This window comes from Chaetodon auriga, chromosome 4, assembly GCF_051107435.1.
Source record: "Chaetodon auriga isolate fChaAug3 chromosome 4, fChaAug3.hap1, whole genome shotgun sequence".
NCBI classification, from domain to species: Eukaryota; Metazoa; Chordata; class Actinopteri; order Chaetodontiformes; family Chaetodontidae; genus Chaetodon; species Chaetodon auriga.
The window spans coordinates 19,827,029-19,850,927 of record NC_135077.1 but is presented as its reverse complement, the minus strand read 5'-3'; the positions used below and the strand labels follow the sequence as shown (position 1 = coordinate 19,850,927).

Here is a 23,899-nt window from a genome sequence, read left to right as displayed (position 1 = left end):
CCTGCAGTTGATGCCCAGCTTGACGACGTGGGTCTGAGTTTCGTGAAGAACTCCATCAGCGCCATCGAGACGAGAGGTGAGCTGGAAAAGCTCAGCTGAGAGAGTCACACAGGGATTTATTTGGGGAAGTTTAACATGGCATTGGTGGAATGTGATGTGGATGTAATATCCTTAAATGTACACAAGGGGGCAGACTTGCACCAATATTGAGACAAAAGGCTGACTGCAGGCAGTCTGGACTGTGGATAATACTAATGCCTTTCATTGCACTTTAGTTCTTATTTATTTGCCTTTGTCTTTACGTGCTCATCTGACCTCATTTTCTCTTTTCCTTTTGCTTCAATACATATTTGTGTATCTGCTGTATAGTTTCCACATACAGGGTCGTTGTCAGTGGTGTGGTCTGTTCTTTTTCCTGTAAAGCACTTAGTAACTTTATTAAACAAAGCTGTGCTGTACAAATGAAGTTTAATCTATGTTATTATTTACCAGGTATTAATGACCAAGGCCTGTACAGAGTTGTCGGGGTGAGCTCTAAGGTCCAGAAGCTCCTCTCATTAATGATCGGTAAGTTAAAGTCTGTTCCTTTCTTTGTGGTCCCAAATGTATTGGCATGGAGAGTTGCTGGTAAGGGCTTAGTAAAGTTAAATTTTTAATTTATATGCTACTGCAGTATCTCTGTGGTATGAGGTTGCCCCTAGTTAGTTGAATGTGCTGATGGAATGGATGTGTCTGTCGGGGTGATATTAAAAAGATAGTGAATGACAATCAGCCAATGACTCAGCCCGTCAGAGCCATGTGCCTCTGCAGAGCAACAGGTGCCTGGGTGGATCTTTGCCTCCTTTCCACTCAGTTTTATATCTGCCAGACAACCAGCCAGGGTCCCTCACGTCCACGTCCTTGCACTTTTTGACTTTTGCCTCATTAACAGGCCACTAAGATGGCCTCTCAGGTCCTTGCACTGGCGTGGTTTCTCAGCCGCCTTTCTCCATTTCCTCTACGCCTCTCACTTGTCTTCACTCACTCAACTCCTCTTCTATAGAACTTGTCCTCTGTCCTTTCCATTGCTCCCTGTCTGCTCTCTGGTTTCCTGCCGTCTCCAGCAGACACCAGCTCGCTTTCAGCTCTGTGTTCAGAATGACAACAAACTCAGGCAGCCGCCAGCCTGTCTCAAGCTTCCTCTCCAAAACCTTCCAGCCTCCCAACCTGCCGACTCATGCTGTAGACTCCATTAACACTCTGCTGCGGCACCCTTAAGAAGTTTCTTTAAAGAGCAAATATGGTAAAAGAAGCGTTCGCCTGTGGTCTTGACATTCCAGATATTCTTGTGAATGAGGGCGAAATACAGATTGCAAATGTCGTCCTCACTGATAGACCACACCGGAATATTTTCACGAAGCTTCCCAGAACGTGACTTCTGTTTCATCCTTGAAATGACTAATATGTACAGTATAACAGAGGTAGTACTACTTCTACACTAACCAACACATTCACAAATATTTCATGCATGCAGCAGTTCACAGTGAGTGGGTGAAGCAAGCTTTAAACCCTGAAGAAAGACTTCGGATCCTCCCACTCCTCCGCCGTTTCATCTCTCACCCACCGACATGGCATGGGTCCAATCAGAGAGGACAGAGTGATGGAAAACGAGTCTCCCATTATATTACAGTACAAACAAAGACAGCGGCACCTATTGAATGTCAGGCAACAATATAACAGGAAGAAGGCTGTAAGAGTGAGCCCCATTCTGCCTGTGACCTGTCTGTTGTACAGTATGAGGCAGGGGGTGTATAGTGTTGCTGAGTTAGACTTCTTAGTCCTATAGATATAACTGCAGAGTGAGGCAAATTTGAGGAATGCTTCCAAAGAACTGCTCAATACTTTTCCACATTTTCACAACGCAGCGCTGATCTGACCGTGAACGTATTAAACACTGGATGATGGCGGCCTGTTCGTTCCACAGCTGACCAGATGCTGAGGAGGTTTATGCTCCTTCCTACTCCTGTAAAATAATATCAGCTCAAAACAAAGTCTTGAAAGCGCTCTTGTTGACTTAAAAGGGTCAGTTCGCTTAAATTACAAGAAGCCGTGGTGCCCCTCGCGCCGTGGCTACTGGGCTCCCCGTTTCCAGTCTGGGAACCAAATATGTGACCCGGTCAGTTTTCCAGCCTGAGGGTCCGAACTCCCACGGGCGGTCGCAAGACAAATCTAAGGGTCAGGTTATGCATGAACAGATCATATTATATGTTGTCAATCAAATGTGTTTATAGTTGTTCTGTCCACTCGAGGGAGGAGTGAAGAAGTGAAGTTCAAACCCAGGCTCCTTTCTCACTTCCACACTGCCGGCCAATCACGGCGTGATGTGGGTGTGAACGTCAGATTGTCCGTTTAGGAAAGTTGCAGAAATGGCGGACGCCGAGACCTCGGTCCGAGTCGGAGGGGTGTCAGGGGAGGGGGTTTCTGAAGCCATTTAACAATCCGCCAGGTACCTCTGAAGAAGCGTACTGGCAGCTTGAGGAGTCAAAACAAACATACAGTACAGGAAGCAGCCAGTGACACGGGGTTGCAAGTAGACGCTGCTGCTTCTTAAAGGGTCACGAGCCAAAAATGCGGGGAACCGCTGGAACAGCTGCCACATTCGCTCTTCCTTTAACCGTTGACATCCACCCAGCATTTACGTGCTGGTACCATTGAAGACATCCATGTGTTCCTTTCATGTGTGACACTGCAAATGTCTTGTTTATTTTGGCTGAATCCAATACATGACATTTGCATGACATATTTACATGAAATGTGTGATGGACAGGCTCTTGCAGTTTAACAGACCTTTCTTTTGGATGGATTTTTATGGCAAAACTTTTTTTTTTTTCTGCATCTCTTACGGGAGTTATTTTAGCTACTGTGCTAATGTCTCCACACACAGTACAGCAATGTCCTCGGGGGCTTAATTTAGATAACTAATGTAAAATAACGAAGAATTACACCTTGAACTCGCTGCTGTTTTGCGGTTGGCACTTTCATACTCAACGCCGCTCCAACTGCTGCTGCCAAAATTGTGTTTTTGCATCCTCGACCGAAGCAGCCCCGGCCTGTTTGAGCCTGTGCAGACCCCATCAGTCTCAACGTACATACTCACAGAGGCACAGCTTTGGCTACAAACATTCCACAAAAGCATTTGCTTACAGAAGTTGATATTGGACAGGCTCTTTTGTGGACAGAGCAAGTAGAGAAAAGTGCAGTGGTCCTCGCTGCAGTGCCGAGATGGAACAAAATTTCCCAATAACGCAGACCACCTACCACCCAGAAGCTAAAAGCCACGATCTGAGCCCTGTACAGTACATATGTCTGACTCGTAACACTTCATTTACACATTGCGCTTCCAAGTCCTCTGTAATTCATCAGAGGTTACTTTAGGTGTGACTAAAGCCCCCTGAATTTTCAGCACAACACAGCCCCCGAGTCCCTGTGGACCCAATGAAGTAGTAAGGGATTAATTAAACTTGTAATGAGTATAGAACCAGCAGCCCTCTACAGAAGCTGTAACTTCCTTCCATATCCACTGGGGCTAGACTCGACCCCCCAAGGCTAGTGGCACTGCTTTTATCCTCACATGGCTAATTATAAGTTACATATTTATATTGCGTATTTGGACTTTCTAGGCTGCACACAAAATCGCCGCGGCTTAACGCGAAGAACACTGCTTTGTGTTGCTGCTTCAGCCAGCGGATTTTCTAATCAGAATATGCTTTATGATTCAGATGAGAAGAGCAACGAAGTGGATCTGTCTACCAGCGAGGACTGGGACATTAAGACAATAACAAGTGCACTGAAGCTTTATCTGAGGTAAGGATCAGTGAGACGAGAGACACGCACACAAATGTAAACCACCTAGAGCTGCAAGGATGAGGCAGCTACGTTGATAATGGATTACTTGTTTTAGTTATTTTTCAAGCCAATATTCAGTGTTTTCTGCTTTTCAGATGTGTGGAGTTGATTCTTCACTTTGTCATATGATTATAAACTGAATGTCTTTGGGTTTCGGCTGAAAAAAAAAAGCAAGCAATATGTCACCTTGTACAGTCAGAAGTTATAGCCTATAAGTGTTAAATGTGTCTGACATTTTAAAGAGAAAGCGATGAAATGTTAAAAAGAATCGTTGGAGCCTTAAAAGCATCCAATGCTACCCAGTAAGAACAGATAATGAAAGAGAGGAAAAGTTCATTTGCTAATCATTTCGTTAGCCTCAGTTGTGATCAGTTCAGTCACAGCAAAACTGATCCTGTTTGGCTGAACTTCGACATTTTGACTGATGTGACCCCTGAACTCCTTCTCTGACGCAGAGTAAGTTAAGCTTCATAATCTGATGTCCTTGTATCGATGCATTCAGGCGGATAATGTGACACAGTGTGACGTGACTGGTCCAGAGACAGCTGCGCTTGGTGCAGGATTGATCGTCTTATAAGCCACAAAACTCTATTTTTCAGAGTCGAAATGTGTCTAATCAAATCTACTTCTGACCTACAACAACCCCCCTGGTTAATGGAAGATTTTAATACACATATACATATTTATCTCCTTTGCCGAATAGGATGGAGCCTCTGTTCGCTTGAATATGAAGCATTTCATCCATTGTCGACTGTCTTTTTTTAAAGAAGCTGCAGAGTTGATTATGCAAAGTGCCTCGGTATAATTAACTCCTTGCGAGGTCACATTGCTTGCTGCATGCCTGTTCCACATTCACCAGCTCCTTCCAGGTTGACAGATAGTGTGGGTGAAGTTCAAAGATTAAAAATGTGGTTTGTTTGCAAGAAGCTGAGACAGTTTCATTTAAATGCCAATTTGTTTTTTGTAAACGTGCAGTTAGCACCAAAGTGGCTCGGCTTTGCTCATTTAAATCAAAGTTGTGTTCTCTGCACGCGCTGCCAAAAAATTGTGTTGAATGATCAGCCGTCTTGATTCATCTGCTCTTTAACTCGCAGAATTAAACCGTGCTCATTCATATTCATTTGTTTCGCTGTAAGATGTTATCAGTGTGATGATTTAAATGTCCAATTGAAAAAGAAAATATTAATTCTGATCAAAATATTGTAAGTAATTCGCAGCAGTTTAATCGAAAAAAGGCACGTAAAGAATGATGATGTCAAAGCTACTGATGGCCTGGTAAATAATCCTCCACTCTTAACTGCTTTCACTCGTTAACGGTGGTCTTCCTTGAGATGTGAAGTGGCCACCGTGCAGCAGCTAGACTGAGTGTTTCTGCTCAGGATGTAAATGTCCCATTCACAGAGGTTAATATTGTGTTGGCATGGCTAATTTTAAGCTTTGACGCCTTCAAGAGAAGCAGTTTGACACGATGAGCTGTGGGTTGTCGGACTCTCTCTCTGCTGTGTTGCATTTACTCATTTTTAACCACAGTTTAAGCTAACATAGCATATCCATGTTGTTTTGCTATATTGAACCATGCTGAGTGTTGCTCTGGCTCGTCTTTTGCTTTGTGTCTGGCCCGCTGGAATAAAGCAGGGTCAATCTCCTCAGTTTCCTCTGAGGCTAAGTACCTTTGGCCACTGGCCAGCTGCAGTGTGAAAGTACCTTCAGATGAACTTGGTTATCTCAATGCGTGCGCCATCTAATTCCATCCCCTGGCCTGGCCACATTAATCATTGCTGTGTGCAGACCCTATAAAACAGTGTGCAGGCTATTTCTGTCCCCCCTCGCTCACTTCAACTCTCTCCATCCAACCCCCCCACCCTCCTCTCTCTCTCTCCCTCTCTCTCCCTCTCTCTCTCTGTTTGAAGGAGCCTTCCTGAGCCGTTGATGACCTATGGACTTTACAAGGAGTTTATTAGCCCTGCGAGTAAGTTTGACCTCTTCTTATACCACCACTTCATGCGAATGCAGACCATAAGCAAACAACAGCGCACACATGTTGTATCAGTCCAAAATGGACACTTAATCGAGTCCAGTGGTTTGTTCTTCATCAGCGAATTATTGAAAACATCAGCTATTGGTCTGTTTGTGTCTTGACTGCTAATTAGGACGCATGTAACGTGAATGTTCAATGCTGTGGCTTTGCGGTGTGTGTTTGTCCTGTGTTTGGTCAGAAATGTGAATGTACTTGTTGGCGACTTCCAGCGAATACAGCTGACCCACTCTGGTTGGCTGAAAACACCTTTCAGCTGTCTTCTGCTTAGACATGCATATTTGACACTTGAGGCCGTTTCACAGCAGTGTTTCCATTTCTAATTTCTGCCCGTTTTGATTTGCTGTTGAAGATATGCGGCCACATAACCCATGAAAAGTTGAAGCGGAGAGGTTTGAAATGACACGTGTGCTGTGATTTGCATGCCCTCAAATGGTCCAGCGAGTGACCTTGAACAGCAGAAAGACACTTTTTTTTTTTTCCCCTCTCCACCCACGTAACATCATTTATGTCTGAAATTTTTTTAAAGCGAGCCAAACTTGAATCTTATTACAACAAGTGCTATAATTGGATCAGGTTGACATTTTTATCAGGAGCTCGCAATGCCCTCATAACGAGGGGGAAAAAATGGATTAGCAAAGAATATTTTTTTGATGGATGACAGCATCCATAAGAGGCTTTTTCCATGTTTAAATCCTTGTCGTTCCCATAGTAATGATATTTTGTGTGTCTGTGTGTGTGCGTGTGTGTGTTTGTTTGTGTGTGGGCGGTCAGATGCCCATGTGTGAGGAAATGTTTAAGAGATGATCTCGGGGGTTTTAACACAACCCTTTTTTACGGTAGCGACAGTAACGTAAAGCTATCTCCTTCGCCAGCACAGTGGTCCCTGCTGCCAAATTCTGGGAGGCTTCAGACCATATATCACTATCACACCTCTTCCTCTCATACTTAAACTGGAATGCATCATCCTCTAACCCTTATGCTTGAGGGTGATGGCCTCTGATCATTGTGTCCTTAAAGGTCGACAAGCTTTTGCTCGATTTTTGCCCAAAATGCATTCAGATCATTTACTAGGACTTGGTAAACGGAGGGCTGAGTTCTTCCTCTAAAGGGCTTTTATTTGGCGTTTGTGCACCTTGAACTCCACATTGTGCACAGCTCAAATCAACAGCGTATACGGTGTTTCATCATCTCTTTAAATTTGCTAATGTTGTAGAGTATTCGATCGCAGCTGCGTTGGCGCTTTGCCACCTGAGGAGCGCAGAGAAATCCATGTAGTTTAATGCGAGTGCACGGCTGCTTCTGTGTTTGAACAGAGGGCGGTAGTCCAGAGTCTCGCATCCAAGCCGTCCACTGCCTGGTCCACAAACTACCGGAGAGGAATCGACAAGTCCTCGGGCTGCTTATGAAGCATCTGGCCAAGTGAGTGTTCGTGGTTCCTCGGTCATAGTTCACCCAATCTCCACCCCCTCTCTCTCTCAGTTCTCTCTTCCTGCTCTTCCTGTCTGTCTCCTCATTCTCACTCCACATGCTTTTTCTCTCTATCTCCCTCACTCCCACTCTCTTCACTCCCCCTTCCCTGCTGTCACTCCATCTCCTCTCTGTCTACTCAGTGGCTGCTGGGTAAGAAAATTGATGCTGCTAGCATAACATTTTTTCTGCCTTTTCTTTGGGTCATTTTGGTGCACATTTAAAGTTGTTGCGGGAGGATTGTGTAGCCTGCCGTACCTGTTCAGCATGCCGTTGTGCAGCCCACCGGTGAAATGAAATGAAATGGACCTCTCAAATTAAGCCCTCTCTGGAGATTACTCCATACACCCATGGATGGACCGCTATTGTGCATCACTCCATTTGTGAGATTAGATAGGAAGAAAGATTTAAGAAATAATGTTAGCTAACATTACAAGGTTTTACCTCAGCAAGCTTTTTATAAACTAAATATGAGCAAATTGAAGATAAGTAAATAATCCCTCTTCCCTGAGGCAGTGAAAGTCTGGTGGATCTTATTTCATAGAAACCCGCTGCAGAATCAGGCTCTGGTAAAAAGGCAGCGCTATTGAAATTGAATTTGGATTATCCAGCGTGAAATTCTCCAGACTGGAGAGACTCGAATATTTTTCTGAAGTTGGCGTGTGTGCATGTCCTGCAGGGGAAGGAAGCAAAGCCAGAATTTCACACTGCTATCTGAAATGGTTTCAGAGATGTTATAAATGTGAGTTGTCACCAGTGTTTTTGTCTTCAAAGGCATCCTTTGAAGCTATTTAAACTGTCTCTCTGCAGATGCACCGCATATCATCATATTTTGAGTGTGAAATCTCTTCACCTGTCCGTGTAACTTTCTCTTCAAGTAGAGGTTTTTTTCCTCCACCTTTTTTGACCTCGTCAGATAAAGTTTCTTCCACTGAAGGTGTCCCGATTTCAGAGCTGATCCACAGGACAATTAATCAAACGGATTATTCCTCAATGTCAGATGTCATCACCCTGTTGTTGAAATAGATACTGCCAGAGGTTTTCAGAGCTGTTGTTGGAGGTGATAAGGAAGCTGTATCAGTGGCACATGTGTAGATGCACAAAGACTCATTTTAGGAGACTGTACAGGCCAAACTGTACGTGCAGGACAAGTTCACGTTTGAGTTACCGGCTAGGAATCGCTGCAGCTTACTGTTGGCAAAAATGTGAAATGTCATAAGATGTGCTAAAATCCCCCATTTTTATTTGTCACTTTATCTCAAAATGCAGCGCTGCCTTACAGTTTTCAGGTCCTCTGTGATTGGAGGGGAAAAAAAAACAGTTTAGTCTGTTTTAAATGTGAAAACTAAGAAGTAATACGCAGAAATAAAAAGGTGACGAGAAGGCTCAAAGTTATCCATTAAGATATTATTTCATGTGCTTGTTTATTGTGAAATGATGCATCATAGCGGAGGTGGGCTGCCTTGCCTAAAACTATTACAGTTTTCTGAAATGAAACATTAACCTTTAGGAAAAAAAGAGCATTTTTTCACTGCAGAGATGCTATATTTAATGAGCGTGGCTGTTGTTTAGACTGTCATCTACTTGCTGAATGGATCACGAGACGAGATGCTTCAAGATCTGACTTACCACCTCTCCCAAACAGATTGCATGTGAAAGGACTGAACTAGATGTCAAGCATGTTTTTCAGGCAATAGCCAAGCCGCAGTTTGGCTTCATGTTCTTGTTTGCTCATATGGCTTTTAAATTGACTTTCTTTTTTTTTTTTTAAGAGCAATGCATTACTGTTACAGTACACTGGTGCCTTGTTAAGCCTTAGCCTGCCATATGGTGTCCAGTCTTATTCTGCCCTCATCAGAAACCTTCATAACAGTGATGCTGTGTTAGCAAGTTGCAGTAAAGCATGTATAATGGAAGTTGTTGTCTTCCTCAGCGTTGCAGCTCACAGCAAACAGAATCTGATGACCGTGGCCAACCTGGGCGTGGTGTTTGGCCCCACGTTAATGAGGCCGCAGGAGGAGACTGTTGCTGCCATCATGGATCTGAAGTTCCAGAACATCTTGGTGGAGATCCTCATTGAACACCATGAAAAGGTAACCCTCAAAACTGGGATTTGCCCGACACGCAGCTCAGTATCGACTCTGCTATCACGCAGTAATAGACTTGAAGCTCTGCCTGAAAACTGGACGTGTCTACTCGTAGCACTGTGTCTTCCAGTGGAAGTAATTACCACCATATCTGTAAGAAAGGGGGGAGAGTCTTTTTATTGCATTGCGTTCTGTTTTCTCCCCAAATGTCTGTTTTTGATTGTTCAAATCTCTGCTGCACCGACTGCGCTCGCATGATTCCAGCTGTCAGTGCAGTATTTTGTGTATAATTGTGCTTCCACTTGCCATCCAGAACTGTATTTAGTAAAAGCTAGGCACCATGTGCAAGATAGGGCGCAAGGATAGCATCAAAGGAAATCTGAATCAGGTGACATGACATCTGTAAGCTGAACACAGCACCTTTGTGTTTACCAACCTGGGCGGCAGGTAATTACTTGATACTGAAGGATAATAAATGTGCAAGTGAAGCAAAAAATCTAATGTGAGTAAATCCTGGCTCCTTGGCACTAAGAGCTTTCTTACTATTGTTTTGAAGTTTTGTATTTTGCTCTTAAGTTTCGATTTGGCAGTTTCTGTTGGCACGTACTGTACTGTACCTGACACCAGAATTTTATTTGGGCAGAGGGAGAATCTCGACGAGGGTGGATGTGTTGCTCCTCTCTTCTGTAGATCCTGTTTGTGTAGTTTGTTTAAACTTAACAAACAAGAGTAAAAATCTTGCCTAATCCACTTTAGGCAGCTTCTTGGTGCAAGTGCAGGAAAATGACTCACATTAGATAATGGCTGCTCTGTGGTCTGCTTGGATAAATGCGATACATTGGATCTATAATGGGCAGGAATAAAGTTCTCAGATAATGAAACATGCACCTCCTTAAACCCTTGAGACAGCATGCCCTTCACCCGGTTATTAATGCACAGAGGTGTTAGACAGCAGTTTAATATCCAGATTTTTTTCAATCTGGCCAATAGGGGGAGCCCCAAGTGCTGGATTAAACACACAGTATTGTCTTTATTTCCAGTAGCTTGATTCTTCTGTAGATACGTTTTATCATACATGCGAGGTCCTTTGGCTGCCCGTATACGTTTATTGTGGTGGGTTTTTTCATAACCTGCAGTTCAGGGGATCGTGTAATCTCCCCAGAATGTCATTAATCAGCGTCAATCCTCAAAGGGGGATAATTGTCTGTGTCAGAAGAGAAAAAGGTTTGAGATTAGTTCTCTAATCTGCGTGGAGCAGCTCTGCGCTCCGCGTAGAATCAGATGAAACCGGGAGCTTTTAGTGATTTTATTTTTCCTCCAGCTTCATTAAATGGAGGATGCTGTGTGTTGTGACTAATGTCTCCACCCAAACCCACAAATCTAAAACGGGGTGTGAGCGAGCGCAGAGGCCCGGTGAAAAGCGACGGGGTGTACAAATGTGCGAAGACAACATCAGCTGCACAACGCACAGCGCCGCTCTGTGAGACTACCCCGAGGTATCCAGCACCGTCCAGGTGATAAAGGATGCAGTGTTAGAATGCAGCAGGAGCATTTTGGAAAGTACAGCGTGTTAGAGCAGGGGAAAAGTTGAGCAGACAGACAGACAGGCATTAACTTCCCTCGCAGCTGAGTCCCACTCTAGACTGTTGATACCCCCAGATACCAACAGTAGACTCTGTTTTACATTCACCTCCATCTGCAGAGAGAGGCGAGAGGGAGCGAGGGAGGCAGCAGCAACGCTCAGCCATATCAGATTTCTCACTTTTTCTATCTGCCTTTCTCCCACAAACTTTCTCTCTCATGCCCCCCTCCTCTGTGTCTGCCTCTCCCGTTCACACTCCGTCTCACTTTCTCTGCCACTTTTCTCTCCTCCCTTCCCCACCTCCCTCCTCTCCTCGTCTGTGATCCTTTTCGGAGGCTCTGCTGAGACTTCCTCTCCTCTGCAGCCCTATTCTCTTTTAACTCCACATCTGAAGTTTATATGTAAACACGGCCCGGTGTAAACAGGCTGCGCCAGTTGGCCGGCCCTCCTCCAGCCCGAGCCCTGTTTATTTTACTCTGCACTCTTTCAGAGAGCGGGTCAGTGTCTCTGAGGAGAAATGTCACCTTAACTTAGGCCCAGATTTCTGGACGGGATGTGATTGCGTTACATGTGGAGCTGCTCTTGTTTATTTTGGCACAAACAAAATCTTCTCACATGCAGTTTTTAGGGTCCAATCAATGAGCTGCTCAGCTCTCCCTAGGAGCACATGCCGTGGCTGCAAATGGCCTTTTCCATTCATCTACCACCATAGAAAGCCTTTCAAAACCCGTTCACTAAGTGGGGTCACTTGAGGACACGCTGCTGCTGCTGCTGCTGCTGCCGCTGCCGCTGCTGCTGCTCAGCACTCTCTGAGTATCTGCACTCTGACTTTTTGTCTTGGTAGAGACTCATTCACATTGTGCATTCAGATCTTTGCAGATGCTCCCGAGTCGTGCCCTCTTTCACCTGCTGCCCCAGTGTTCTCCGCTCCCACAAGGCAGTCCAAGAAGCTGAGTCGACAGAATCGGCCCCTGGCTGTCTACAATCCACAAGCTCTGGATATTCAGAATGGTGAGAGAAGTTCACATGTGCACCTGGATGTTTTCATATTTCTGAATGTATTAAAGGAACTGAGTATACACTATGGGATCATAAGAATTAAATGAGTATATACGCCTGAGAAGTTCGATATGAACTACCTGTGAGTGATCCAGAAGGTATTCAGCTCACATATACGTTAATTTATTAACAGAGTCAGGTATGCAAAATTATCTGAATGTATATTATCCTGATAATTGACATGAATTTTGCCTCATTATTTTCACCCCGACGTCGTGCTCCTGTTAGCCCATTCTTGTTGGTAGTCAGTCAGGAGCGAGTGACACATCCATCCCTCAGGTGTCATTTTCAGTCGGCAGCAGCTGCGAGGAGCAGCTAGCAAAACTTTTCTCACGGAGGTGAAAGAAACGTATGGATTTAAGACTTGTTATTTCTGCAAGTCGCCTTACAAGAGCCTTTAGTCATCCACGCTGTTCATGGATGTAGCTATGTAGCTGAGAATCCTCAAGCTAGCTGGCTAGCTAGCATCCTAGCTTGTCTTGAACCAAGCTGATAGTACAATCACTTATCTCAGTCTAACATCAAAACAATTCTGTATTAAACTGTAACGTATTAAGCCCAATCTGCCCATTTAACAGCTTTGAGGATTTATTTTGCGTGGTGTGTATCGCCGTCTGAAATAGTCCTTTATGATGATGCTAGCGACGGGTGCCAGAGTCTGACATGGCAGTGCTTGAAGAATATAAAGAACATAAATTTAGGACAAGTCAAGGGTTGAAATTGCCTGTTTCTTGTTAATATTTGATCAAAGGTAAGAAACATTTGTGCATTAATTATCACTTAAGTAGAAACACTTCATTTTTATCAGAGGGTCTGCTAAATAACATGAACACCTATCTGTTTAATGCAGCACTGTTCAGCAGCATCACGATCTACATCCTCCAAAATGATCATAGAGTTGAATCACCCCTCTCTGAAACAGTTTCAACAAAAACTGGCCTTCATAACCTGAATTCACTCACTCGCTCGCTCAGCGTTAGGCTGTCCGCTCTCTCGTAATCACTAAAAATCCCAGCAGCATCTGCAGATGACACACTGAACTCAGTCACGCTGTGGAGAGATGTGCCTCTGTGACTTTGTGCGCCCTTGTTTACTTTAAAATGCTTAAAATTCACTCCGGCTTCCTCTGATACTGGACGAAACGGGAGGCGATGATAGGGGCCTTCTCCTGTGCATCAGGTGAGCTGATCACCTGACCTGATGACCCAAACAATCTAATTCCAGAAATTTCTGATCCAGGGCCAGCCAAATCCCTTCCCCTCCACTATACAAAAGGAATCTAAATCTGCTTACCAGATTGTCTCTCTTTAACTCCCTCGCTTCAGCTTTTACCATGGGGTATTTTAATATCAGGGATGAAAGGCGTAATCCATTTTTAACCTTTGTGTCTATTATATGAGTCCCACATAATGGTTTTAAAGTAAGTTGTCTCATTTCTCAGTGGGTAAAAAGCAAATTTAAGCACAATGAACACAGACAGAGTGGTTATGTATGCATGTGGATCGTCTCGGGTCGACGTGTTTCTGATGTGATGGCAGAGCCTGAACAGGAAAGTGCATTAATCAGAGTATTTCCGCTGTTTTTCAGCCAATGATTTCAGAATAGTTGTGTATTTGTTATAGATTTTTTTAGTCCTGCAATAACTGATTTTTTATTTATTAAGCTGAATCAGAATCAGCTGTGAACATAACTTTGACATTGTTAATGTGGTGAACTTGTCAGCAAACAGTTGCTCAGTTACAGAGCAACATTATCATTATCAGAGTTTTGTTTCCAGCCCTTTGGCGAATTAAGTCCAACATTTACTCTCTTTAAGCTCTGTTTTTGATTTCTAAAAACTGCTGAGGGGAATAACTGGCTCTTTAGCTGCAAAACAGCGAAGCTGAGGGCTGGACAGCTAAACAACGAGCTGAAAGTCGAAGCTCCTTAAAACGAGGGAAGCTGCAGATTCGGGTGATGATTTTCTGTAGGTTCAATACGAGTGACTCCTCTCACGTCGTCACCTTGTCGTTTATTTTCCCCAAAGGAAAAGCAGCAGAGTTAAACCAGCGAAGATTGTGCATGATTGACATCTCACCTTCCTGTTGTACCTGTCAGGGTGGGACAAATTACACCTTTGTCATTCTTTCTCACCTAAGTCCCAGCGTACCACCACCCATATTCAACCTGAGCTGAAAACACCTGTTTAGTGGCTTTCATGCAGACTGTACAGTGCATAGGATCATCAGTGCTATGGCTGTATGCATGGTCAGTGTAGACTATAAAAAGACTGTTCTGCCTGGTAATAATTAAGCCATAAGCAGCAGCAACACTAATTCAGTTCAATCTTAATTAAATATGGGCTTTTGGTTTAAGTGCTTCGATATGTGTGTGCAGAGGAAAAGGGAAGAAATGCTCCAAACAAGCTACTTTCTTAACATTAACAGTTGGGTCTGGGCTTCTCCCATCTCCCAAAAGCAGGATCTTTACTTGACAGTAAAATTGAAATAAAAGCGCCTGGATCTCCCCAGTGTTTCTCAGGTTCCTGTCTGTGGCTGCAGAAATGCATTATTATGAACAACACAAACTTGGTTGTAAGTCTCGCCTGTTTTGACAGCAGTTTGATTCATAAAGTCCCCTGTTGATGCAGCATTGCCGTATGTATTGATAAATTATTCAGCTGTTTTATCAGGCGAGCTATCATCAGTGAGCTGGAATGGGCTGAATCTTCTACAGTAGCATAAAATGAGTGAAAAGATGTAATTATAACAAACACTGCTTTCTTTCATCTAAGTGTCAGCAGTGGGAGATAGCTCCAGCTTAACTACAGATGAGACGTCAATGGGCAGCAATGAGTCCGTGTCGTCCCAGTCGTCGTCAGCCTCGGCCTCAGAGACGCCCACAGAGAGGAGTGACCATGCCCCACTTAGCGCCAGCCTCAGCTCGGGCAGCAACTCCAAGTGAGTGGTTCAGTACGCTTAAGTCCCAGATCAATATGCCACTGTGCAGCAGTCAAAATGCAGTTACTGCTTATGAAGCAAGTAGATCCACAGTAAACAAAGTCGGAAATGAGTCCACGTTCAAACCTGGACTCGTTTGCACTCTGTTTAGGCTTCATAAGTGAATATTTTGCTCAGTGTTTTTGCATCTGCAGCTAAAGCCGCTCATTCGTTTCTCTGGTGCATCGAACACACGACGTCGTATTCACAGGTAAACGATCTGAACGGTCGGTCGCGTTTGATTCGAGCGCGTCGTAATTAGCTGCTCCCTGCTTCCAAAACACGGCCGTGAGCCCGATAATCACACTGAGTGCCGTTCAGTTTCGCTTCCTTCACTGCATGAATCGCTGAACATATCGGAGCCGCGGGTGGCGATTCGCTCGCTGTTTGACTTCAAGCACGGGCACGTGTTCACCACGCAACCAGTGTGGTTCTCTGGATCATTATTTTTTAGGTGGTATTAGTATTCTTAGTGTTATTAGGGGGGGAAAGGGCTTTGAAAATGTATTTTTTTCAGTCAAAATCACTGTAAGTTTACTTTTATCTGTGCAATATTTACATTTCTAAATTATTTTTGTTTATTTTGTAATTGTTTTGTCAGAAAATATGTTTCTCTGGGCTGTACTGATCACCCTAATTTCCCCAAAACTAGCCCTGAGCTGTCAGTTGTGTATCAGATTGCAGCAGGATAAGATGATGAGTAAATCCCTCCTATGCAGCACACTCCAGTCAGAGCCTGGAAATAGTGGCTCTTAAACCTCGTTCCCTCTTCCTCAGGAGATTATTACATTCGAAATGCGCCTTGCTCTCATTGTAGATTGACCGGTTGAATAAATTTTTAGCAGTTAGACTTAAGTGCGCTGTGCGGTCGCGGCACAGTTCAGCCTTTTCTGTTCCGGGAAGAAAAGAGCATTTAGGAAGCAGAAACCATGCCATTATTTTTGTTATTAACGATCAATAAACAGTTTCTGAACGCTGTGAATTCAGATTTGTAGAAGAATGAGCACCTCAATCATTTTTGGCAACCTGTGAAGGGCGTTAGTCGTTATTTTTGACCGTCCGTGTGCTGAATGATTCGGGAGTTAATCGCAAATGGAACAATAGATGGATCTATAGCGAAATTGATTTTCGGTGTCCGCCTTGATGTTTATGCTATTAGTCAAATGTCAGCTGTTTGTCTCCGTCTCTCGTCCCGCTGGGTGGAAAATGCTTCAGCAGGTGCCTCTCTCTTCTGTCCTCGCTCTGTCTGCTAAGTCCTTGGTCCTTTTTGTTGTTTCCAGCCCCTGACTTGTCTTGAATGCTGATGTGAGAGATGAATTATTGGGTTATGCTGCAGATGTTCGACTCTCTGCTGTGTCATGTCTACAGATTCACCTTGAAATAGACTTTTTTTTTTTTTCTCGTTCGCTGTCCCCTTCTCCTCCATCAGCTGAAAAGAGCTGTAAAATAAAAACAAATCCACCTTACAGCTCGACAGAGGACGAGGTGATTCTTCTCTTACATTGACCTCTGTGTGTGTGTGTGTGTGTGTGTGTGTGTGTGTGTGTGTGTGTGTGTGTGTGCGCGGGCGTGTGCGTGTGTGTGTGTGTGTGTGTGTGTGTGTGGCCACGTTTGTCTCTAAGTTGCAGGATCAGACAGACAGGACTTTATGTGACTTATGCAACCAACTCCTTTTTTTTTCTTTTTTTGTTTTTCCCCCCGCCGATATTTTTTTTTGTGCTTTCCCACATATGTGGCATCATGTTGGAGGACGGAAGGAGCGACCAGGAGGAGGTCGTAAATCTCAGCTCTTATTTGTTTGGGAGACAGGTGGCCGAGCGTTGGCCGTGTAAATCGTATTGACATTGGGGAGATATTCATCTTGTTTACCCTTATAGCCGCAGCCCCTGTCCCTTTATGAAGACTTGCGCCATATGTCACAGGGTGTCGCCCTGGCTTTGTTCACTCATAAATCTTAGCATGTGAGATGGTGGAGACCTGTTAGCACAGCACCTCTCTGGCCTGGAACCCAGGGATTCGGCTTCGGTCCTCGCCAAAACGAGCAGCGGGGATGGCAATTGCTAGATTACTTCCAGCCGCTCTCAGAAATGTTTATCTGCACTCTGGTGCGCTCACAAGTGCACCTGGAAAACGGCATATATTAGTGTTTGCTGTACGATAGCTGCAGCAAAATCTGCCCGGTCATACACGGATGCATCCTGACTGGCCGTATCGTGCAGTAACTCTTTGTGCACTCTGGTGTGATTTATCATCTCCGTCATTTCGGATGGCTTGCCTCATTTCTCCTCTTCTCCCTAAATTCAGTCACAGCTTCTCCCAGTAGCTCCGTTGCCCCAGCGAGGTTACTTTTCTTTGGCCACTTCTCCTCCTCCTCCTCGCCCGCCCTACCCGCCATGCCTGGCAGACAGCTGTGGATCATAAAATGGTGGATCAGAGGTTATTTCCTGCCCACCCAAACCGGCGGTGGCTGCGCGGGCGGCTTGGCTGTAGGTTTGATCCCACTTTCTAGAAGAAACACAGCGAAATCCCACCGCTGCCCTCCTTCCTTTAGTCGATAGCCCGGCTCATCCCTGCGTTAGTTCCACACCAGGATCAACGAGGCCTGGATGCTGCAGGCTGAAATTCCTGCAGTAATGAGAAGCAGCAGACCACTTCTGTTGATGAATTTCTCGCTGCTACTAACCTGGCAGCGTGTGATAATGCGATAACCCTGATGGTTGAAACAAAAGACTCCCAGCTGCAGTGTTTGTTGTGATGCTTTTTTTATGCGCGTCGGTGCGGCTCCTGTATATCGTGATATTCATGCCTGTAAAGATTCCTCACAGCTTCAAACTCTTAAAATCTCACCAATATTCGGAACGTCTGGAGAGGGATTTTCATGTGAGCTTCATACAGTGCATTTTCACAAGAGGCCCCATTTACTGTATTTAATCATGTTTACAGAAGAAGCTTAGCTAGGCCTGTGATGGGTAAAAACAACGGATGAGCAATTCAAAGCATGATGCTATTTTTGAAGAGAAATGGCAAACGATTTCCCTCGGTTTGGCTTAGCTATAATTGTGAAAGCAATTTTGGGATGAATCCATTTACCTCTGGTACATTTAACAAGTTTCTAGGGCAGCCATGTGGCATTGACTGTTTATTCTATAATTATTTAGATATCTATTTATTTTAAAGATCTTCACTGATCTGTGTAATCCTCTTCCAACTGAAACACACAGTTAACTTTGCTTGAATGTGTGTGTGTGCATGCGTTCTGCCTCTTTAATTGAAATGTATGTGGGGGTTTTGTGCGGCTCTGAGTGGGTTCACCTGCAGGTGGGTGAAGCGTTGGTGCTCCTCCGCTCTCCCCTCTCTTGGCTGTGACCCAGGCAGACAGTGGTTGTGCCTGGGCCCAGGTTAATGAGTGGATTTGCTGCACTGCAGCGCACTATCCCCCCATGCTGATGTGGAGCAGCTGAGCACCACAGTGGCCCCACACTGCTGCAGAGCTATAAATCACCCGCAGTCAGGCCAGGCCCGAACGGAACAGCCACCGCTGGGGATGGACAAGCGCACCGAGGGGGAGGCAGGGGATGAGACGGAGGGAGAAGGCGGTGCGGAGGGGGGAGCGAAAGCGCGAGTCCGGTGCCGAGTGCACACCTCCACCTATGGCTACATAAGATCCCCCACCATGTTCCCCCTTAAGCCCACCTCGCTCTCTCTCTTCCACCAGTGCCAGAGTAGCCACTATTCACAACATCCTCTCAACCTCCAGCCCCTCCCCAGCTGCTCCCTCTAATTGCCTTTATTAACGTCTCTATGGGAGCGGCAGCTAGGAGCAATTTGCTCATTATGTACTGTATTAGCACTGGCCCTGGGGCAGGCATGGAACACAGAGGGATGCCTGGCTTAGACTAGTGCTCTCCTCTGCTCCACTCTGCCTTTACCAGGACCCCTACCTCCATCCTGTAGGTCGCCCGTACACTTGTCGGCCCCAACACCAGCCAGCGCAAAGCACAGCTACTACCATGACAGATAAAGCTCATGGTCGAAGTGTTGTTGTTGGTCTTTACACATGCAGAAGTTATATACAGTACATTGCTGTGGGCATTGGATGCACATGTATGGGTAATCTCTATATATGAATGCAGTCCCAGTAGTGTTGGCCAATCAAATTTGAGCAGGCTTTGATTGAATGCAGGTAAACAGTCCATGTGGAGAGCCAAAGAGGCATCAAACGTTGCCTGAAATGCAATTTTTGGAACCCGCTGGCTATCGTCTGATGGCGGTTCAGGGTTTTATTAGCTTTTTTAAAATGTGTCTGCGTTCATATGCAGATATCTGTTTGGAAAGATAAGCCGAAATGTCACCTTCACGTCTCAGGCGCTAATCGGACTGTAAACAATGAACAGTGCAGGGTCAGGAAATCTTGTCCGTTATCTGAGATCTGATGAGCGTCATGACCAGCGTGAGTCTCTGGCATGATTTTCATACCTTCAAACTGTTCAGTGACCCTTTGTTCTGTGTGAGTGTGGGCAGATTTCTTATGTTCATCCGTCACCCGTACGTTGCATTGATGATGGGGATCCTCATTTATCTTTTGTGGTCGTGGTGGTTTTTAATGCATTTCCTCTGCAGTCAAAAGTGTCGTTGTTGTATCAACGGGGTTTGCTCTTTTGAAGTCAGACATCGTGGTGGTTGCACAAGTTTGAATTCCAGTTTCACTTTTGGCTGCTCTCTGAAGAGAAAAGCAAACAGCTGGCCAATGTATGAATATTCCTGCAGAATTCAAACATTATGTTTAATTCATGACTGTCTGCGTCTTTCAATCCAGATGATTTTAAACTGACAGTTTGGCCTCATTTACTCTAGACCAGTTGACAGGTTTGGTTAATCTTACCATAATGTTGTCGGTTTGAGTTATGGAGCACAAGAAGTTTCCAATCTGTGATACAGAAGGTCGAATGAATTCCTTTGTGTGACTTTAAATTTCAGACCTTGAAGTAAATATATGAGAGTCGCTCTTGGTGCTTACCTCTCAGGTTAATATGGACTTCTGTTGAGAGTCAGCCCTTTTGAAGAGGCTTTTTGGCAGATGGAGTGGAATGGATTATTTGATTTATGAAAGCCCTTGATGTCATTGTTATTGGGGCAAATGCACAGCATGCACTCAATGAGAATTCAAAGTGTGAGTCCTCCTGCGTGTAGCTGCTGTACAGTCCAATGAAACAAGCTGGAATATTTATCCCTTCTTTGTCAAGTCTGAACTTAAAAAAGGCGACAAATTTAGAAATGTAACTTCATCATAGTAGTCATCTTCCATCATTCCTGCGCTGTATGTTAATATCTGAACACTAATGACTTTGCGGGACCCGAGCTTGCTTTGACTCGACGGCGTCCTCGTGACATGAAGTGACATCTGGAGCCAGCTGGTTAAAAATATGGTTTGTGGATGGTGTGGAAGTCTGCCGCTAACAAAGCTGCACCCCGCTGCAGTTTTTGATTTGAATTCCCATCCTCCCAACGCTGTGGATGGGTGCAGAAATGATTTCTCACCTTGTCTCCATAACAACAGGTTGCTCATTTAAGCTGTTTCCAACACTTACAGTAGTTTCTACCAACACTCAACTGTTTAACAATGGAGGGAAACTCGAGGCTGCACTCTAAATGCCTTCTTTGTAGGGAAAAATGCTGCGCTGTGGGCCAATATGCCTTTTTTCAGTCAGTCAGATCAGACAGGATCTGTGCGGTTTCTCAGGTTTTCCTGTTTTTTTGATCTGCAGGGCACCCACAGCAGGAGCCTCCTGGTCCACCTCTGGAGCGCCAGGACAGAGCCAAAGTGCTGCCATCACAGCTGCTGCTGAGAAAGAAAAGCCGGAGGAGAGGTGAGGCTGAGCTCCCTCTCTTTTGCCTCCCAGCTGGTTCTATAATCACCTGTTTCGTTAAGTCACTTTCACACTCTCATCCTGGTTAAATGTCACACTCTTGGATTCTTTTCACTCTGTGTTTTCACTCGCTCGCTCCATTACTCGCTCACTCGTCTTATCTCGTGCGCTCGCTCGACACAATCCCTCGCTCGTCGAACATCTACCTGCAGCCTCGCACGTCAATATTTTCCCTGACTTTCTCATATATTCACCCGCCCTTAATTTGGTTTACCTTTGAGGGATCTTAGTGCAGCGCAGCCATTGGCTGCGGCGGGGGCGGCAGCCTTCTCCCCTTTGTGTCTTGGCCCAAACACAGAGTGTGCAGAGTGCCCATCGCGCTCATCTATCGCTCTGCCTCCTCGAGAATAAACGATGAATTCATTCTGGGTGCTTTCAGATGCTACAGAGGAAGCTGCAGACAGCTCGTTCATTCTCCGCGCAATCCATTAATGTTATTTTCCTGTAAATACAAATCCTCATTTTTCCCGAATGCGGTTCCACGAGAGCACATTCTTCCAAAATTCTGAACTCGGCTGAACATTGTTGTATTGACAACTCTGTGACCACAAACTTTTTTTTTTTTTTTTTTTTTTCAGTTTGTATATCTTCTTTCTCCTCTCTCATCCTACATTGTTCCTGCTCTGCAGAAAGAATATGAAATATTTATCAGGGCATCGTGTGTTGAAGGCACAGCTTCTACATGGTAATGTTGCTGGCATTCGAGATAACAGTTTGCAATGGCGAGCAAAACAACCTCTCTGTGGAAACAGTTTTTCTATGTTTTCGGGAACGCGGTTGCATAAATAGGGCTTTTTACTAACCTTTGCAGAGCGATGAATATGGTTTCTTTCATGGCGCTCTTTTACATCAAACTGATTTAAAATGCGACTTCTGAGCTCGCAAATGTGAATTTAAAAGCCGAAGCACAGTGCAGAGAGATTTCTATTCTACCTCTGTTTGTGTGCAAACCTACTTTAGAATCCCCCCGCCACTTTTTAATTATCTCGCCATAGATGGTTGTCTGCGGCGCGGACCTGATGTGTGCCTGCCTTGTCGGTCGCACAAAACCCGCCACGAACAGCGCCGCATCTCTTTGTGTTTGTGCGCGCACGCGGGTGCATGTGGGTGTGTTTTGACTCGCTCGCTAGTCTGTCTAGACTGGAGATAGGGCGAGGCGGGAGCGTGCAGCGGCCCGGCTCCTCTCTCAGTGCTTTTGCTGATTTTCCGGCCTGGCCCATTTCTGCTGTTTCAGGCTAGTGAGTGAATGAACAAGCAGGCCCCGGGCCCAGATAGAACTGTGCGGTAATCCTCCCCAAAGCTCCGCCAGCTCACTGATTGCCTTCATTTTTCAGTGTCACCAGCAGGAAAGCCATGGCAGTGTACCCCTGTGAGGCTGAGCACGACTCCGAGCTCTCCTTCCAGGTCGGCGCAATATTCAACGCCGGTAAGTGTTATCGCCTACACCAGTCGCTCACTCAGAACCAGCCCCGACATATTGGATTTAGAGGAAAACCGAACACCCAATCTGATCTTCAATCGAACAGAGAGATGAGACGAGGAGAGGGAGGATGGGGGAGGGAGGGGGAGAGGCACAGATTTGCTCTTCAGCGTGTCTGGAAGAGGCTCGGCTGAGCTTTAATCACACTCAGAGGAAATGAGGATTTTGTAGTTGCTATTTTTTCGTCAAAACCCCCTTTTGTGAGACACGGACACTATAGAGATACTATAGTCTTTACGGGGAAACACGTGCTGATGGCCCTGATAAGAGCCCACAATGCATTGCAGTATATTGGTCGTAGGCCGGCCTTTCTTCCTTAAAGGTGAGATCACATCTTTATCGACTGTGCTGCAGATTTTCTCCCATCAAAGATATAATTATCTAAAGTTATGATCCCAACATCAAAATCTGACAGCTGCCATTAATAAATAAGGATTAAATTACTGAAACCTCACCTTAATCATATTTCTGTGTACTGTCTGTACAGTATTTCCTGTTTTGATGCCTGTGCAGTAAATTTATCAGCGTTTCGTTGTCGGTTGAACGAGTTCATATCAGAATCAAAGCCTGCGATGGAGAAATTAAATTTAACACAGCTGGTTTTCCAACTCTTAAATATTACCTCAGATTATGTGAATGATAATAAACACAAATTGAATGAAGTCTCACAGTTTCATAAGATAAATTCTGTCCACGCCCTCTTTCTTATTCTGAAATTTCATTTAGGGCTCAACCATTTTGTTCAGTAACATCATTACTGGATAATGATGTGTGTTTCTGTTGGATCTCACCTTCGGTCTCCAGTTACCTCGATGCAAAGTTTGTGGAGGTTCAGTTTAGCTTTGCTTTAATCCTCTTTGTCCTTCAACACTCAATCAGGCTTCAGCTGAAGTGACTGACATGTTGTGTAAATATTATGAAAAGAAGTTTTCATTAAATGTCAGCAGCATCTTGACACGTTGACACGTCGGTTATGTCTTAACGTATCGTGTCTTTTCTTGGTCTGTGCATAAAAAATGTGCAAAAGATCAAGAGGTCTGAATACTCGAGCAAACCAGCGAGCATACCCACAGCAGCAGGTACCAGTGTTTGAGCTGAGCACGTGCAGGTGGAGGTGGGAGTACGCGTCTTATTCTGCTGTATTTAACTCTAATGGAGCGTACAAACACCTCTGACAACACGAGAAAACATTAAGAATGCAGAATGAGCCGCGCTCTCTCGAATTAGAGGAGCTGTCAGTCAGTTTTTGGAGTAAAAGCAGGTTCAAATCCTGAGCTTTGAGTTTTGATGGCGGGTCAGCTCTTTTGTCTGCACCTGTACGACAGACGGGGTTTTTATCCTCGTCCGTTCTGTGCTCAATAGACGCCGAGAGCGCCGCCGGACTTGTAAACAGATT

At 44.9% G+C, this 23,899-nt stretch overlaps 1 protein-coding gene across 3 annotated transcripts in view; it reads left to right on the top strand.

Moving 5' to 3' along the window:
• arhgap10 (Rho GTPase activating protein 10) overlaps positions 1-23,899 on the top strand; it is a 44,316-nt gene that overhangs the window by 18,445 nt on the left and 1,972 nt on the right. For 2 of the 3 annotated variants that reach the window (XM_076729513.1, XM_076729514.1), the window contains 10 exons: positions 8-76; positions 493-567; positions 3,759-3,843; positions 5,796-5,854; positions 7,237-7,342; positions 9,324-9,483; positions 11,929-12,070; positions 14,892-15,057; positions 20,862-20,963; positions 22,358-22,449. In XM_076729513.1, the coding sequence (XP_076585628.1) occupies positions 8-76; positions 493-567; positions 3,759-3,843; positions 5,796-5,854; positions 7,237-7,342; positions 9,324-9,483; positions 11,929-12,070; positions 14,892-15,057; positions 20,862-20,963; positions 22,358-22,449 (1,056 nt within the window). The remainder of the gene's footprint in view (positions 1-7; positions 77-492; positions 568-3,758; positions 3,844-5,795; positions 5,855-7,236; positions 7,343-9,323; positions 9,484-11,928; positions 12,071-14,891; positions 15,058-20,861; positions 20,964-22,357; positions 22,450-23,899) is intronic. The other variant, XM_076729515.1, reaches the window with a different exon arrangement.